General features: G+C 31.3%; 1 protein-coding gene across 11 annotated transcripts in view; it reads right to left on the bottom strand.

The window, feature by feature from the left end:
* Positions 1-18,604, bottom strand: part of LOC127728593 (pre-B-cell leukemia transcription factor 1-like) — a 36,667-nt gene that overhangs the window by 17,104 nt on the left and 959 nt on the right. For 7 of the 11 annotated variants that reach the window (XM_052236119.1, XM_052236123.1, XM_052236121.1 and 4 more), the window contains exons 3-6: positions 11,567-11,811; positions 9,600-9,689; positions 6,856-7,046; positions 4,885-5,020 (exon numbers count right to left, since the gene is read on the bottom strand). In XM_052236119.1, coding sequence (XP_052092079.1) covers positions 4,885-5,020; positions 6,856-7,046; positions 9,600-9,689; positions 11,567-11,811 — 662 coding nt within the window. Of the gene's footprint in view, positions 1-4,884; positions 5,021-5,056; positions 5,193-6,855; positions 7,047-9,599; positions 9,690-11,566; positions 11,812-18,604 lie in introns of all 11 variants that reach the window. The other 4 variants (XM_052236122.1, XM_052236124.1, XM_052236130.1 and 1 more) reach the window with 2 other exon arrangements.

Genomic DNA, 18,604 nt, shown 5'->3' with positions numbered 1-18,604 from the left:
ACTGTAAAAACATTATTGAATAAAATGCTCCGCAGGGCGCAGCTTGATACGACCGCAGAGGTCGAACCCTGAACAGTTGGGGCAAGTATGGACACAACATTCAAGCTTGATACAGCTCTGAATTTGGATTGTGATTAAATATTTGACACAGCATAGGTTTCTGACACAGAATGAATGTGGTCTAAGAACTTAAAAATTTTAAATTGGACATTCACCTATTATGGTCCAATATCCAAAATCTAAATACATGGTTAGATTCAGCATATCAAAGAACCCCAAGAATTCAATTTTTGATGAAATCAAACAAAGTTTAATTTTGGACCCTTTTGACCTCAATGTGGAAAAAGTTGATAATGGGGCCCAAAAATCAAAAATCTAAATACATGGTTAGATTCAGCATATCAAAGAACCCCATATATTCAATTTTTGTTGAAATCAAACAAAGTTTAATTTTGGACCCCGATTTGGACCAACTTGAAAACTGGGCCCATAATCAAAAATCTAAATACATGTTTAGATTCAGCATATCAAAGAACCCTAAAAATTCAATTTTTGTTAAAATCAAACTAAGTTTAATTTTGGACCCTTTGGACCTTTATGTAGACCAATTTGAAAACGGAACCAAAAATTAAGAATCTAAATACACGGTTAGATTCGGCATATCAAAGAACCCCAATAATTCAATTTTTGATGAAATCAAACAAAAGTTAAATTTTGGACCCTTTGGACTTCAATGTGGACCAATTTTAAAACGGGGCCCAAAATCCAAAAACTTAATACACGGTTAGATTCAGCATATTACAGAACCCCATATATTCAATTTTTGTTGAAATCAAACAAAGTTTAATTTTGGACCCCGATTTGGACCAACTTGAAAACTGGGCCCATAATCAAAAATCTAAATACATGGTTAGATTCAGCATATCAAAGAACCCCATATATTCAATTTTTGTTGAAATCAAACAAAGTTTAATTTTGGACCCCGATTTGGACCAACTTGAAAACTGGGCCCATAATCAAAAATCTAAATACATGGTTAGATTCAGCATATCAAAGAACCCCATATATTCAATTTTTGATGAAATCAAACAAAGTTTAATTTTGGACCCTTTTGATCTCAATGTGGACAAAGTTGATAACGGGGCCCAACAATCAAAAATCTAAATACATGGTTAGATTCAGCATATCAAAGAACCCCATATATTCAATTTTTGTTGAAATCAAACAAAGTTTAATTTTGGACCCCGATTTGGACCAACTTGAAAACTGGGCCCATAATCAAAAATCTAAATACATGGTTAGATTCAGCATATCAAAGAACCCCATATATTCAATTTTTGTTGAAATCAAACAAAGTTTAATTTTGGACCCCGATTTGGACCAACTTGAAAACTGGGCCCATAATCAAAAATCTAAATACATGGTTAGATTCAGCATATCAAAGAACCCCATATATTCAATTTTTGTTGAAATCAAACTAAGTTTAATTTTGGACCCTTTGGACCTTAATGTAGACCAATTTGAAAACAGAACCAAAAATTAAGAATCTAAATACAGGGTTAGATTCGGCATATCAAAGAACCCCAATAATTCAATTTTTGATGAAATCAAACAAAGTTAAATTTTGGACCCTTTGGACCTCAATGTGGACCAATTTAAAAACGGGGCCCAAAATCCAAAAACTTAATACACGGTTAGATTCAGCATATTAAAGAACCCCAAGAATTCAAGAATAAATCCCCATTGAAATTGATCAAGAAATAAGCAATTTATACGAAGTATCTTCTTTTGCACAATACTGTGCAATTGATTATTTCTTGCTATTGCGCAATACTGTACAATTGACAATTTCTTGCTATTGCGCAATATTGTGCTATTGGATATTTCTTGCTATTGCGCAATACTGTGCAATTGAAGATTTCTTGCTATTGCGCAATACTGTACAATTGAAGATTTTCTTGCTATTGCGCAATACTGTGCAATTGAAGATTTCTTGCTATTGTGCAATACTGTGCAATTGAAAATTTCTTGCTACTGCACAATACTTATTATATAATAATTTACACATCCTGTTTGGTGTGTATCTCCTACCATATCATTATTATTTGATTTTAAATATAAATCAGAAATAACCAACTTAAAATGGAAAATTTTAAAAGAAAAAAAAAAGGAAAAAAAGAAAAAAAAAAATCCCCCCCCCCCAAATTTTTTTGAACCCCCTTATGAATCATCACCCCCAAACTCAATCTCAGCCTTCCCTTTGTGGTATGGTACCTTGCAGTACAATTTCAGAGAGATCCATACACTTGAACACAAGTTATTGTCTGGAAACTAGAAAAATGCTTATTTTTGGCCCCTTTTTGGCCCCCAATTCCTAAACGTTTCGGGCAATTACCCCCAAACTCAATTCCAGCTTTCCCTTTGTGATATGGAACCTTGTAGTACAATTTCAGAAATATCCAAACACTTACACACAAGTTATTGTCATGAAACTAGAAAAATGCTTGTTTTTTGCCCCTTTTTTGGCCCCTAATTCCTAACATTTTGAGGCAATTACCCCCAAAATCAATTACAGCCTTCCCTTTGTGATATGGAACCTTGTGGTACAATGTCAGAGAGATCCATACACTTACACACAAGTTATTGTCTGGAAGTTACAAAAATGCTTATTGTTGGCCCCTTTTTGGCCCCTAATTCCTTAACTGTTGGTACCATAACCCCCAAAATCAATCCCAACCTTCCTTTCATGGTATTGAACCTTATGGTAAAATTTCATGGAGATCCATTCACTTAAACTAAAGTTAGAGTGCGAAAACCAATGTGTCTTCGGACGACGCCAGACGACGCTGGACGACGACGACATCGACGATGACGACGACGCCAACGTCATACCAATATACGATCAAAAAATTTTCAATTTTTGCGGTCGTATAAAAAGCACAGGTGGGATTTGTTTAATTTTCATTTATTGTCTAAAAGAAATGCACTACGAAATAACTGTCATGATGCAGAGGGCGAATAACAGACTTGGTTGTTATTCATAAACTTACTGCCAAATATGATGCAGAGGGAGAATAACATATTTGGTTGTTATTCATAAACTTACTGCCATATATGAATGTGAAAGGAGCTTTACAGTATTATTTAAAGAACCGTTGTGAGCATGCTCACATACCCCATACCCTCACATTGTCACTGGGCAAACAAAATCTCACCAGATTCCCAAGTTCAAAGACTCATAACTCTTACAAAAGTCAACTGATAACAGTTTAATGGGATATGCTCAACTACATATTATGTCCTTATCTACAAAGTTTCATAAAATCTTGTTGTGCAGTTTCAGAGGAGTTGTGATAACAAACTGTTGCAGTAGTATATATATAGGCCACAAATCTACATTCAAAGTGGCTTAACTCATAGAACAAATATTGAGCAGTTGCACTGACAAGAACAGGACTGACGGATGGACTGGCAGACAGACGGGTCAAAAACATTATACCCTTCAGAACTTTGTTCCTTTGGTTATAATTACTTACTGTCAAATATGATGCAGAGGGAGAATAAGAGATTTGGTTGTCATTCGTAAACTTACTGCCAAATATGATGCAGAGGGAGAATGAGAGATTTGGTTGTTATTCGTAAACTTACTGCCAAATATGATGCAGAGGGAGAATAAGAGATTTGGTTGTCATTCGTAAACTTACTGCCAAATATGATGCAGAGGGAGAATGAGAGATTTGGTTGTTATTTGTAAACTTACTGCCAAATATGATGCAGAGGGAGAATAAGAGATTTGGTTGCCATTCGTAAACTTACTGCCAAATATGATGCAGAGGGAGAATAAGAGATTTGGTTGCCATTCATAAACTTACTGCCAAATATGATGCAGGGGGAGAATAACAGATTTGGTTGTTATTCATAAACTTACTGTCAAATATGATGCAGAGGGAGAATGAGAGATTTGGTTGTCATTCGTAAACTTACTGCCAAATATGATGCAGAGGGAGAATGAGAGATTTGGTTGTTATTCGTAAACTTACTGCCAAATATGATGCAGAGGGAGAATAAGAGATTTGGTTGTCATTCGTAAACTTACTGCCAAATATGATGCAGAGGGAGAATGAGAGATTTGGTTGTTATTCGTAAACTTACTGCCAAATATGATGCAGAGGGAGAATAAGAGATTTGGTTGCCATTCGTAAACTTACTGCCAAATATGATGCAGAGGGAGAATAAGAGATTTGGTTGCCATTCGTAAACTTACTGCAAAATATGATGCAGAGGGAGAATAACAGATTTGGTTGTTATTCATAAACTTACTGTCAAATATGATGCAGAGGGAGAATAAGAGATTTGGTTGTTATTCGTAAACTTACTGCCAAGTATGATGCATAGGGAGAATAAGAGATTTGATTGTTATTCGTAAACTTACTGCCAAATATGATGCAGAGGGAGAATAACAGATTTAGTTGTTATTCGTAAACTTACTGCAATATATAATGCAGAGGGAGAATAACAGATTTGGTTGTTATTCATAGACTTACTGCCAAATATGAATGCCAAAGGAGCTTAACAATGTTAATTACTGACAATATGATGCAGGAGGAGCATAAAGTACTTGGTTGTTATTAATACACAATGAAGAATGGAGCATACAGTGTTCTTATTTGTTTAATACTGCTTTTTAAATAATAAACCTGATTTGAGTACTTAGATTTTTCCAAGATCCTGTTATTTGATATTTATCTGGAATACTTATATTTTATCACTCTATTACTGTTCATTGACATTTTACCACACCTGGCGGTTTTAACAGTATATCCAAGATACGATCTGAGATACAGTTGACATTTTTGTCTGAAAAAAGTAATCTGACATTTTTACCTGAGATACTGTTATCTGACATTTTCTAGCCAATTCTTCTTTGGCCTCCTCACTAGGGTAAGGATTACTCAAATGAGAATAAAAATATTCATTTAGCACTTCTGTTGCTTGTTTGCTAAAATTTCTTCTCTTTCGTCTGAAAAATGAAAACAAAGTATAAATCTAATGTTACCTGAGATACTGTTATCTGACATTTGCGAGCCAATTCTTCTTTGGCCTCCTCACTCGGGTAAGGATTACTCAAATGAGAATTAAAATAGTCATTTAGCACTTGTGTTGCTAGTTTAGTAAAATTTCTTCTCTTTCTTCTGAAAAATGAAAAAAAAAGACGCAACTAAGTATTTTGATACCAATTGCAAACATCATCATCTGACATTTCTTTACGATCAAAAGGCAAGATATAAGGTTTACATCAACTGCAGCCCAAACTCTCAAGTTTACAACAAAGTTCCAAACAGAAAGCATCTGTTTAAAACTATTTTTAATTCAAAGTCCCCATGAACTTTGACCTATTGGTCCCTAAATCAATAGAATTCTTTCCGTTATCTTTATCTTCCATTGGTATTAGTTTTGTTTTAATTAAGCAAGGGAAACACATTTCATCTGGAAAGCATTCAGTGATATTGTTGTCTTTTTTCAAAACTACCTCTACCCTTTCTTTTGGGGAAATTGGGAAGTTTTGAATAAGAATTTTTCACGTAATATTTTGAATTGTGAGACATTTTAAACTGGAAATGAACTTTTTGGGGAGGGGAAAGAAACGGAAAAAATGACAGTACTTAATACATTGAAAAACATGCGTGTTACAAACACCGCGATGATTCTAATTAGAAACCCGGATCTCAAAAGCGCTTTCATAATATCAAAATAATAACATGAATACGAAATTTACGTACATTACTACCGATGCCATCACCGTTTGGGAAAAATGTACAACTTATTGAGAGGAATTTAATGCCATTTTTTTTAGTAATTGGGAATTTTCTCTAGGGGAAAAAGCCGAATTTCGGAGGTAATTTGAGGCAAACAATATCACTGGCATTTGTTACAGAAATTTTATTTGTAGAACAGCTATGTACATTTAACTTTGACCTATAGACCCCAGAATCAATTGGCTTCTTCTCCTTTCCTATATTGTCCATTGGTATAAGTAATTTTATTCCGACAAGGGAAACTCAAAATTTAATCAGAGAATTTTTTTATAGTTAAAGTAAAAGTTACCCTGGCTGAACTTTGACCTATTGTTTTCAAATTCAATAGCCTTTTTCCAATTCCCTTTATTTACCATTGTTCAGAAAATTATGATTTTTACCCAAGGATGAAAGGACAGTCAAGATGGACGGAGAAGGGGAAGAATATAGCATAGCTAGGAATTGTTAAGTAAACAATTTCCTTTGTTTTTATAAATTGATAAAACAATAAATTTAATCCCTGACAAAATAGCAACTTTCCCTAGACTGTGCTGATATATGTTTTTAAGTCCATTATCTAAGATTTGTTTGAAAACACTCACCAAACATACAGTAACTTTTATACTGACATTATTGTAATCATTGTAATTTCTTTTTCTTTGACACATCAATTGTATACACAATGTATATGTTTATTTCATATTTGTAAATTATGATTAAGCTGTATGATGCCAGGGCAACATTAAACATGACTAATTGGCTTCGCTGTCCACAGAGTGCTCAAAATGATAAATCAGTCTTCATGCTTGGCCACAGGCCTACCAGACCACTCCAGGCTGGTAAAATTTCTATCAGGCCTGCAAGAATTGCTACAGGCAAATAAAATTATACAAAATTTTCCAAAAAATGAGCATCAGGCTTTGGTTGCTAGTTTATAACAAAGACTGATGTTTGTTTGAATGAACAGGCCAGCAAGTATTCTTCCAACTTTCCTCACTCACTACATTGTATGACATAATGAGTGTATAATTTGTAAATTATTACTTTAATGCATCCTTACCTGGCATCTAAAAATCTGGACCTTAAAATCATAACAGCTTCACATGTACTCTGTTTCAGCTGCATTTCTATAGCAGCAAATTTCTTACGAATTATTCCAACCATTCTCTCTATTTCTTTTGGAGCTATTGGTCTTGTTCGACTTTGTTCCCTTAACAGGTTGACAACATGCGTAGTAAATTCATTACAGGCCTGAAAATAAACTGCATATTGAAAATCATGCAAACAAATTTAGGCTACTTTCAGATAGTTGAAGAATCTTGCACATTTTTGAGTATTCAAATGATTTTTTTTGCATTTTAAACTAGTGTTGCAGTACCCACGTCATAAATAATGACTTTTTTGTCCATCTTTTACATCTACTTTCACCTTTCTCTCACTCAACATCACTATAAAGTGATACCAGAGAATATTAACTTATTTTTAATTAACTTTTATGCAGCCAACAACGTATATTTGACATCAATCAGAACTACGTTGTTGTGCAATAATTCCTTTTTGAAGAGGAATGAGAATACTAAGATGCATGCAAAATAATCTATAGCCAAAAATAGTAAATACATAACTGATAAAGATCTTCAACCAATCTGAAAGTGCTTCTTATCTGCAAATTTATGGAACAAAAAGCAAGAAAGCCAAGCATAATACAAAAGGACTTAATTTTTAAAACGAAAATTCAAAAAAGCTGGAGTTAACTATCTTCTACATGGAATTAAAATGTATACATACATAAACCCTTTTGTTATACCTACCTGCTATAGTTTATGTGAAAGTGAAAAAAAACCAGGTAATTTCAGTACCTACCATGGATAATTCATAAGAAATGTGGAATGGTGGAGTGTTATTTCATCAATTAACACACATAAAAAGTGTTAAACCAAACACATTTAATTATCTTCAACTAGGAAAAATTTAATCTGTTGATTGTTTACTAACATTAATACATGTAAGGGTTTCTAAATAAAATAAAGCAATCAAAAGTGTATGCTTCCAGCTTTTTATACTGAAGAATCAATATGATTTTGATGTTGTTGGATTTTTTTCCAATTTAACAGCTGACATCAAAATAAGCATCTTCAGGCAAATTTCCAAGAAAATTAAAACAATAAGTCAAACATAAAATGTTTAATTTTTGCTTAGTATAGTCTGATTCAGTCAATAAGAAAGTCAAATCCAGTTATGCAGATGATTTAAAACATAAACGTAGATAGGTCATATTCTACACCAATAGCAGTACAACTGTTAGCATGTTTCAGTGTGGAAGACTAAATGAAATTAATCCAAAAACCTGAATGAGAAACAGTTCACTAAATCCCTTTAAACTTACCCATTATTCAAACCTTATCAACACTGGAAGCATACATCTACATTTGCAAAAAATGGAATTTCTAAAACTATTTATTCCTTTAGTATGCCTTCTACATAAAATGTCCACTAAAATATATACCATATCTTACTGAAGTTTTTAGATTCTTTGTACCCAATTGTCTTAAGTTTCAATATCAAATGAATAAACTCTTCTCTGAACTTATAGATATGTGAATTAAACCTGAGGCTCATAAACCTAATAAATTCAAGTTTGTGAGTTGACTGTCCAATTTATATATTCAGAAATTCAGAAAAAAAATGGAAATCCTTATAATTCCAATCGTAATTTTTTTTATCATAATTGTTTTCATTTTTCAAGTGGCATAAGGGGACATACATTTTATTAATAACTTGAAAATGATATTTGAGTATTAATTAAGGCTACTGTAACTTTAAATGGAATAAAATACAAAAGGATAACACCTGACGTATAATTAAAATCAAAACAATATTTAAATGCAATAAAACCAAAAAATAACATTAACATGCATGATGGATTCGAAGATTGTGATAGCTATACTACTGCTCAAATGAAAAGTGAGAAAACATTAAATTGACTTATTAAAAGTTTCTATGATTGTTGAGTGTTTATAAATGGCTATAGATGAAGATACACGTATGGGATCATACAACGTACATGTCCCTCCTCCCTCTTTCTTGAGAAAAAAACAAAATCATGAATCAAAATCAGGAACAATGTGAATAAGATTGGAATTATAATGATGAAAATGTGTAGTTCTGAAGCAGTATATTAATACCAATCAAAGTAAAATATGGTAAAACAACAACTAACACATTACAACAAATGGTACTATTGTATCATTAGTTGTCAATGCTGGTGGAACAAAATTTACATACTGTTATAATTCCCACTTTTTCTGTGTACTTTTTTATAGTTTACTCAAATGTTTCTTTTATTTATACACTTGTATATTAAATCTATTTTTTTTTTATTAACACCAAATTCAAACATTATCTTGCTTTTTCGCTTGCTATTTATCAACTCAAATAACTAAGGATAGAAACTTCAATGACTGATAGTTCTAAAAAATTTAAAATGAGAATTACAATGGGTATTTTGTATGAAAATGTAACATACATTTGTGTTTATAAAATTCAGAAATAAATAAAAGATCTGGAAGCTGAAGTGCAAAGAATTTCATTTTGCTTTTAAATGTATAAAATTAACTATATTTTGGTTTGATATTATGAGCACACCAGAAAAAGTGAGAAAATGTAAACAATCTAAAACTACAAATGTTATTGTTAATAATATTTGAACACCATCTCCCTGTCTGGTTAAAGAGAAACCACAGCCATTCTAGAGCTAAAAACGCTGGCCATGTGATGAAGAAAACAATCATTTTGTTTTTGTACCTGTTCATATTTTCCATATTCTGTTTGGTAGACCTGCCGAATCTGTGCTAGTTTCGCTTCATAGTCTGAATTTTTGATTTCCGATCCATCCTGTCCAAGAACAACAAAGACTAGAGTCATGGCAACCAATAGCAACACCTTTTCATATTATTTAGCAATAAACAAATGGCTGTTTTATTTCAGATCTATTATGAAATTTAATAAAAGTGAAATAATTTGTACAAAGATTTTTTAAAGTCAATCACGATAGAATTTGCAATTTCCATATTTAAAAATAGCATCTGTTTTTGCACATGTATGTTTTTAGTTGCATATTTGTAAATTTTTGAGTTACTACAAACCAGACAGGATTTTGAGGAAACAATATACTGAAATTCTACATAATCAATGATATGGCATCACAATTGTATTTTTTTAAAAATTGCAATTAAAAAGCAAATAAATTTACTAATTTATAATAATCTGTGCATGCGAAACAAGTTCTTTTTTTCAATTCACTGTGTCGACTTGCAAGGCATGCAGGTTTTAGTTTTCACATTCACATAAGTGAAACCATCAAGCAGTTTATGATTTCCAATTAACAAAATTACAAAAATCCTTGGGAAAAAGCAGCAAAAACTGGGAAACAAATATGCTAACAAAACAAAATCAACACAATTCACGTCTAATTCAAAAATGGAAATTAGTGATGTAACTGGCCAACCTGTAAAGAAGAAGTTATTAAATAATACTGCAACAATTTTTAAGAAAGTATCCAGAAAACTATAAACTGTAATGAAAAAAGCAGTCTATAATCTTCATAAATGTCAGATCTGAGATGTTTTTATTATGAGAAGTTCAACAGGGTGAAATTTTTTATGTATTTGCATAAATCTTGGGGATTTGTTGAAAAAAAAATCTTTATAAAATCATTATTACTTGGTAATTTAATATAATTCTCCCAACAGCATGAAATTAAGCAATCATTCAAGCAACTTTTGAAAAACATGCCTTATTTACAAGACATCACCAAACCATATGCATTTCAAATTTTCCTTCCAGAGCTCATGTATCTTCATACTCATGTTATTAATCCCATCAAATACACGTTATAAAAGCAAAATTTTCAAACAAAATTCTCTTATGTATAGATATAATAAGACAAATTTATGATGAATTTTATCAACAGACAAAGCATGCATTTACTAAGCAGAATAAATTGCTCCGGGCCACATGACCCAAACCAGTCGACAAAACATCATTATTCATTCCAAATTTTATACTGTTATAGCCTCCAGCCTTTGACAATTACTCTAACAAAGCGTCACCTTTGTGGTATTAACCTATGATTTAACCATACATGATAACTAGTGATTCATCTTAATGTCTTTAGCCGATTTTCTTTCTCACCACTTATAAAACTTTTACTTCGTAATTCATCATAATAAAGGCAAATTCTCATTAAATTTCCTTTGACTGTCCTAATTCAAAAATACATTAAAGAAATTGACACATTTTTCGTAAATTGTAAATGATCTCGAGACTCAATAAATGTACAAATATTTTAACTAGAAATACTGGTAATAATTTTATTTAAAATTCCACTTTTTCATTATTTAGTTCAGTTTCTAAAATGTGTGTTTATTAGTTCATACGTCTGCACATGTGAAAGCAACTGGACTTGTAAGTCAAATATCGATGCTATTTCTGCAAAGGTACATTTTAAATAAAATGCTACTTCAAAATAAGAATAACACTCTCTTGAACCAGGAATTAAAAAAAAAATATTCCCAAACCCAAACTACCTTTTCCAGATAAAAAAGTTGATTAAAAATCATGTAACTGACACTTTAGATGTATCTTTCAGTATTCTTAGCGTTAATATACATATTGAATCAGCAGAAATACACAAAGACAAAAACATGTAACAGCTGAGAGAACTGTAGAAGACTGGAGGCTAGTAACAGCTGTAAATGATTATCACTCACTTGTTCATATTTGTCTAGTTCTGTATGATAAATTTGACGGATCTGTGCCAGTTTGGCCCTGTAGTCTGAGTGTTCTATAGCACTATCTGGCTGGCCACCTGAGGCAGCTGCTGTGGCATTGGCTGCTGCTGAGGAGCCCCCTCCTTTCTCTGGACCGGCCACTCCTTCAGCTATTAACATATTATCTAATCGCATCAACTGAGGATCTGGTGGTTCTTCTTCTTGTGAATTTCTAATACTGAGAACTGAAAAATATCAAATACATGTGTGTTTTTTCTCATGCTTTTTTTCAATACATGCAGTGCTGCAGATTGTATAAACTATATATAGCTATAAACTATGTACATTCAATCTGCACAAAATTAGTACATGTGTAGTATTCTTAAGACTAAAAAGACAACTTTTATCTTTTATTTCACAATACTGGTCTTGGTTCATAAAAAAATGTATGCTTTGATATAAATCGCTTTTATCGTTTGACCACATTGTTATTTTTAACTCCTGGAGGGAAAACTTCAGTCCATTATTTCAGCAAACAGTGATATACAGCGTACAATGTATGAACCCCCAACTTTTTCTCTAACAAGGAAGTTTGAGTATGTACAAATGTATGAAATATTGCCACTCAGCTGGGACATTTTGGAAACAACAAAAAAATCAACTATAATATTGATGCATATGTACATGTATGCAACAACAATTCCATGAAATAAACTTTAGACCTTGAATATATTCTGTTAATTTACACTTTTTACTGAAAGCTTGAAACTTCAACATTCAACATTTAAAAATGATGTAATTTTGTGTTATTCCTGGCACATACACTAAGAAAGGTTTACATTTTGATTTCAACTTGTATCCTTCAAAACAACTTTTTGCTTATTCATGTCCATAACTACATGCAGTCATCAATATTTAAAATTTAAGTGGAGACACAACCTTGCAAAAATTTGTAAATCAATTGAATGTAGGTGAATATGACACTTCAAACTATTTTATCTCCTGACCTTCCCCTCATTGGGTTCAATTTTATTTGAAGCTGTCTGCATGTAGGAGCAATAAAAAATTGATTAAATAATTTGATTACGTTTTGACATTTATATGATTCTGTTGAATATACTACATCAAATACATGTACGGTCACTGGATTCATTGCTTAAATAGAAGAACACTATTCGTTTCAAAATACAAGGTTGTCAAGAAACTAACATATTAGTTTTTCCTAAAATGAGGTCTCGATTTAGCTGTCCTAAAAGAATGGATAGACACAAAGGAAGAGCTAGGATTGCCACTATGATGAACTTGCCAATTTGTTTACACATCTTGGGATGCAATAAAGAACAGGTGATTTAAAAAAAATTAAAAGAATAAATTCTGAACTTACAAAAATAACTGTGATTTCTAGAAATAAAAGTTAATTAGCTTAAGCAAAATAAATTTTCAATTAAAATCTTTTTCATCTCATCTCAAAAAATTATTTCAAATACATTTTTTTGGGGGGTAAAAATTACTATGTTCATACATTTTATTAGTTTTTTCTTGGTCATGCACATTTTTTGTAGTGAAAATCACAAAAGAATTATTCAAATCCCATTCTTTCAACTAATAAAAATACACAAGTTACACTAAAATTAGAATTCCAATAACGAATATAGAGGCCTGATCAATGCATTAAATGTGTTGGGTCTTATTACATTTAGAAGAAATCAATAAAACTAAATTAACAGAGTATTGACACAGCTTCATGAGACCCCAACAGACCTCCCTAGCTAACAACACTTTGACAAGACATATTGATTCAATTCAAATCTTAAATCAGATTTGAGAAAATCATTACAATGGAAGGAGATTATCGTGATTGGTGACAGGAAGTGTTAGAGAACAACCCATGCTGTTAATCCAATAATAATGGCATTAATCATTATCTGCGGCATAAAGTGGATCTTCTTACCTCTCCTTAAGGTGTTAGTTAACCATTCCAAATGTGAAGATACTTGTCGTATCATGCTAAATTTGCTAATTTTAATTTTACTTTGAGCAAATTATATAATGGACTTTCTCACATTTTGTGCACAAATTCATACAATTTCAAACCAATCTAATTGTAAAACTAGTCTAAAATACAAACAAACTGTTATCCAAATTATGTTTTTACTTGGTAAGAAAGTTGTTATCAGTAAATGTTTATAGACAGATTAAATTACAACTTTCAACAAGATACACTTTTCTTTATAATATCATTTAATTGAACTAATTTACAGTTGAATGTTGTAAAAGAGAGTACCCATATCACTGACAGAACCACGTTTTTTTTATATGTTTGTATTTAAATGTCTTAATCATGTTAATTGAAAATAGGTTACAATGATTGAATTCAACTTTTCTTCTAAATTAGAGAGATAATTAAATTCAATGGTTTATAAGACACTCTTGAAAAAAAATTAAGAACATAAACAAAATTTTTGGAGTTTCAGATAAGATTCATAAGACAAGGCATTGTGGTCATTAAAAATTTGAGCATGATTATCATAGACTCAGAAATTAACCAATCAAATTACTGGATTTAGTATTTTGAGAACAAATTTTTTACTCTCAAATACTGGATAAAGTTCTATGACCAAAAGGATACATCGGAGTGATTTGCAAAGATTCCCGTCATGTTAAACTAGAGGTTTTACATTTATACATAAACAAGGTCATTTAATGTACAATTTTGTAATATTATAAATTCAATGTACAACAAAAATGTATATCAATATTAAAATGAAATTACAGACTATTTCTAAATCAAAATTATGTTCAAACTCCAATCCCACTGTCAATCAAGCAGAGGAGAATATCTTTATTTTTTAAGAATATTAATAAAAAAATACTTCCTTCAGATTTTTTGAAAACAAAAATCAATACACAAAATATTTTCCCTGTTATACTTGGAACTCCAAAATAATTGCCATATATATATAAGTAACAAGAGATTTGTGTCCTTAAAACAAATAGGTATAATATGATACATTAATATATACTGTACAACCAAATTTATTCATCATCGATACCAAGATTGAAATTGTATACGCTAGACACACGTTTCATCTCAAAAGACTCATCAGTGACGCTCTTTTTAAAAAAGTAAAAAAAGGCCAAATAAAGTACAAAGTTGATTGATTGATTGGTGTTTAACGCCATTTTCAACATTATTGTGCTATTTCGTGACGGTCAGTTTTTATTGTTGGGAGTCAACACACAATGGACATAAGCCCATGCAAATTCATAATGCTAATAACATCTCCAAGCATACATGTACTTTAATAAACGAACAAGAGTTCCAATGTCCAAAGGACAAGGGCAATAACTAAAAAACGCACTTTTTTTCTGTTCTTTAAGACTTTTTATTAATATCTTAAGAGAAATGAAGGCTTCAGAGCAAATGCAATGTGATTTCCATTATAATTTATATTTCCTAGGGGCATAACTCGTTAAAAATATTTGAATATTTTCGAAAGTGTGAAAGACATTGCTGATATAAACCTATGAGTTTCACAAACTTCTGGCAAGAATTGAACACATGAGAGCGATTACATTGCAATTTTCAATATAAACAATATTTTCAAGGGGCATAACTCTTTTAAAAATAACTGATCGGCTCTGATTTTTGAACTCTTCAAGAACATTGATATAAACCTATAATATAAATTTCATAAAAATCGGGCAAGAATTGTACATATTAGGGCACTCATAAGGCAATTTTCCATAAAATTAATATTTCCAAGGGGCATAACTCTTTTAAAAATTATTGATCGGCACTGATTTTCAATTTCGTCCAAGACATTGCTAATATAAACCTATTATTTAGGTTTCATAAAATTCTGGCAAGAATTGTACCTATGAGAGCAATAACAATGCAATTCTCCGTATAATTTATATTTGCAAGGGGCATAACTCTTCTAAAAATAATTGATTGGCACTGATTTCCAAACTCTTCAAAGTCATTACTGATATAAACCTATGATATAATAACGTGGCAAGAATTGAACACATGAGAGTGCTAACTATGCAATTTTTCATAAAATTAATGTTTCCAAGGGGCATAACTCTATCAAAAATAATTGATCAGCACTGATTTTCGAACTTGTCCAAGACATTGCTAATATAAACATATAAAGGAAGTTTCATAAAAATCTGGCAAGAATTGTACTAATGAAAGTGCTAACGATGTAAATTTCAATATAATTAATGTTTCCAAAAGGCATAACTCTTTAAAATAATTGAACGGTACTAATTTTCAAACTCGTCCAAGACATTGCTGATATCAACCTATGATATAAGTTTCATAAAAATCTGGCCAGAATTGTACATGTGAGAGTGCTTAACAAGTCCTGACAGGCGTCCGATATTTCCATGTCTCACCACAACACGTTACGCAGGGGACAATAAAACATGCATTGAAATGGCTTAATGCATCTTAATACACATAATCTCTATGTGTACTGTGGCTCTCTCACAATTTTTTTCTTAGCAGGTTTCACTATGAGCATAATGATTGTACATATAAGTCTTAAGTTTATATATGATAATGAGTGTATTTTTTCATTGCATACTCACAAACCAATTTAGAATTTCCAATGTAATCTTTTTTATATTTAATCATGTACATTTGTAGATGTACATGTAGGGAAAATAAGAAAATGTGGTATGAAATGAAGACATCGATAGATTTTGAGGTCTTTTGGTCAAAGGTTAACTCAGCAGTGCTCTCCCATGGCTTCTTGGCACAATGTAGCTATATTATTTTATCATGCTGTTACTGATTCTGAATAGATTTAATCACATAATATTAAAAAAATATGTTGCTATGTTTTAGGAAAAGGGTTATTTCAAATATCATGGTACAAATGTACATGTATTACATGTAATTAAAAATAACATTGGTTCAAGGTTATAGCAGCTAGCTATGGACAGAATTTTGGGCAAAATCACCAACATGTTAACAAATGACAAAACAGAAAAAAGTAACCTGAAGCAAAAAACTCTTTTACAAATTCCTGTTTAGCCTATTTTTTCAGTCTTCAGATACAATTTTATGACCCACTTACACAGCCTTAGTGCAGAAATCAGAAGCTTCCATTACAACTGCATATAAGGTCAACTGTAACCACAGCATCATATACTTTTTAGGGTTTGGCTTTTCTTGTAACAGGAACAGCTCCCCCCTTTCCTTTATTTTGTAAATTCTTCACGAAATAAAATTTTGAACACTTGTACCCTTTGGAAAATGCATTTAAAAAATGCCATCTTGTTACCAGTAGTAACAATGAGACATTGAAAATTCATTTAAGTGAAAACAGTTATCTCCCCTGAAACAGTATCGAACTTTGCTAAATTCTAAATCTTTTAAAAATATATCTTGATTAAACTCACATTTCAATATACATGTAACAATTGAAAGCACAGCATATTTGCAATTTCAGTTTCATACATTGTTTAATTTGAATCAAGTAACAATCACAAGTAGGGCAACAATTTTCAACAGATTCAAGTTGTTTAATTTTTCTTATATTTTGTCTTCCACAAATGTTGAATACAAATGTATTATAAGTGATCTTGAAATTTTGAACATTCAAAAAGTCAAAAATTGTTTTTCTTACACAGTTCATTCATTTTTGGCTGGGATGGACGAAGGCTAACTCATGATTTACAGTATGTGATGTTTGGCATGCAGACAGCGGGGGAAAAGTGGGTACCTAATTTGTGTAATCAACTCGTCGTTTTTTTGGGAGATTTTTTTTCATTTGTTAGAATTTATTCATTTTTTAGCTAAATTAAGTCACAAATATTGCAGTTACAAATGTAGCTATTTGAGACTTTGACCTATTTTTTATGTAAAATTGGTCAATGTATATGAATTTACAACTGCAGAATTGTTCCTCAATATCAGTTATTAATTCTCAAATAAACGTTATTTAACATGTGTGTAGAAAGGTATCGGGTCCGTTCGCGCCCAATACACGTTCGCACCCCGCACGTTCGCCCCCTGGGTCCGTTCGCACCCTTTTTTTTATTCAAAAACCCGATGAATTATAAGATGTTTTTTAAGATGTTAATCTCAAAATAAAGAAAAAATCGGCAAATTTTGAATTTTTTAAATGAAATATTGTTTTAAATTGATTTGATGATTAATTATTTATGATTACTGTTAATTATATATGGTGTTTACACAGCTAAACTTGATGTAAATTCTGCATGTAGTTATATTAGCATGTATTTAACTTGGTATGAGTAAAAACAATTAAGATTCAAAATGTTATTGTTGTTGAGTTTACAGCGGTTTGGTATCTAAACATTTAAATAATATTCAACACAAAAAACCTTTTTTAGAAAGTCACTTTATTTTGAAACAATGAAAAAAAAAATACAGCAATACACTAACCAAAACACGATTAAAAAGATATTCAACACAAAAAACGTCACTTTATTTTGCATGTTTTGAAACAATGAAAAAAAACTTATTTATAGCAATACAATAACCAAAACACGATTAAAAAATTATTCAACACAAAAATCGTTTTTAGAAAGTCACTTCATTTTAAAACAATGAACAAAAAAAATATTTATAGCAATACACTAACCAAAATACGATTGAAAAATTATTTAAGACAAAATCAATAAAAAGGGTGCGAACGTGTAGGGTGCGAACGGACCCGGGGTGCGAACGTGAAAGGGGGCGAACGTGAATGGGCACGAACGGACCTGGATTCGTGTAGAAATAACTAAAAAGTAACATTTCTTTAAACTTGAAATGGCACATATTCAGTTTAACACTTGCAAGTTTTAAGCTGATAAATAATTATTTAAATTGTTATTGGTCACAGTAGCTAACTTTTTGAAACTGAAGATAAAAATATGCCATTTCCGTAAATGCATCTTCATGCATGCTATTTTGAGTGAGGACTAAATATAATATTGTTTTTAAACTTGGCAAATGACCACCATTTATTATAAAGGGATACTAATTCAATTGGGGAACTATTCTCAACCTGTTGG

This window comes from Mytilus californianus, unplaced genomic scaffold (assembly GCF_021869535.1).
Source record: "Mytilus californianus isolate M0D057914Y unplaced genomic scaffold, xbMytCali1.0.p SCAF_2, whole genome shotgun sequence".
In the NCBI taxonomy this organism is placed as follows: domain Eukaryota; kingdom Metazoa; phylum Mollusca; class Bivalvia; order Mytilida; family Mytilidae; genus Mytilus; species Mytilus californianus.
This window is presented reverse-complemented; position numbering and strand designations above follow the sequence as displayed.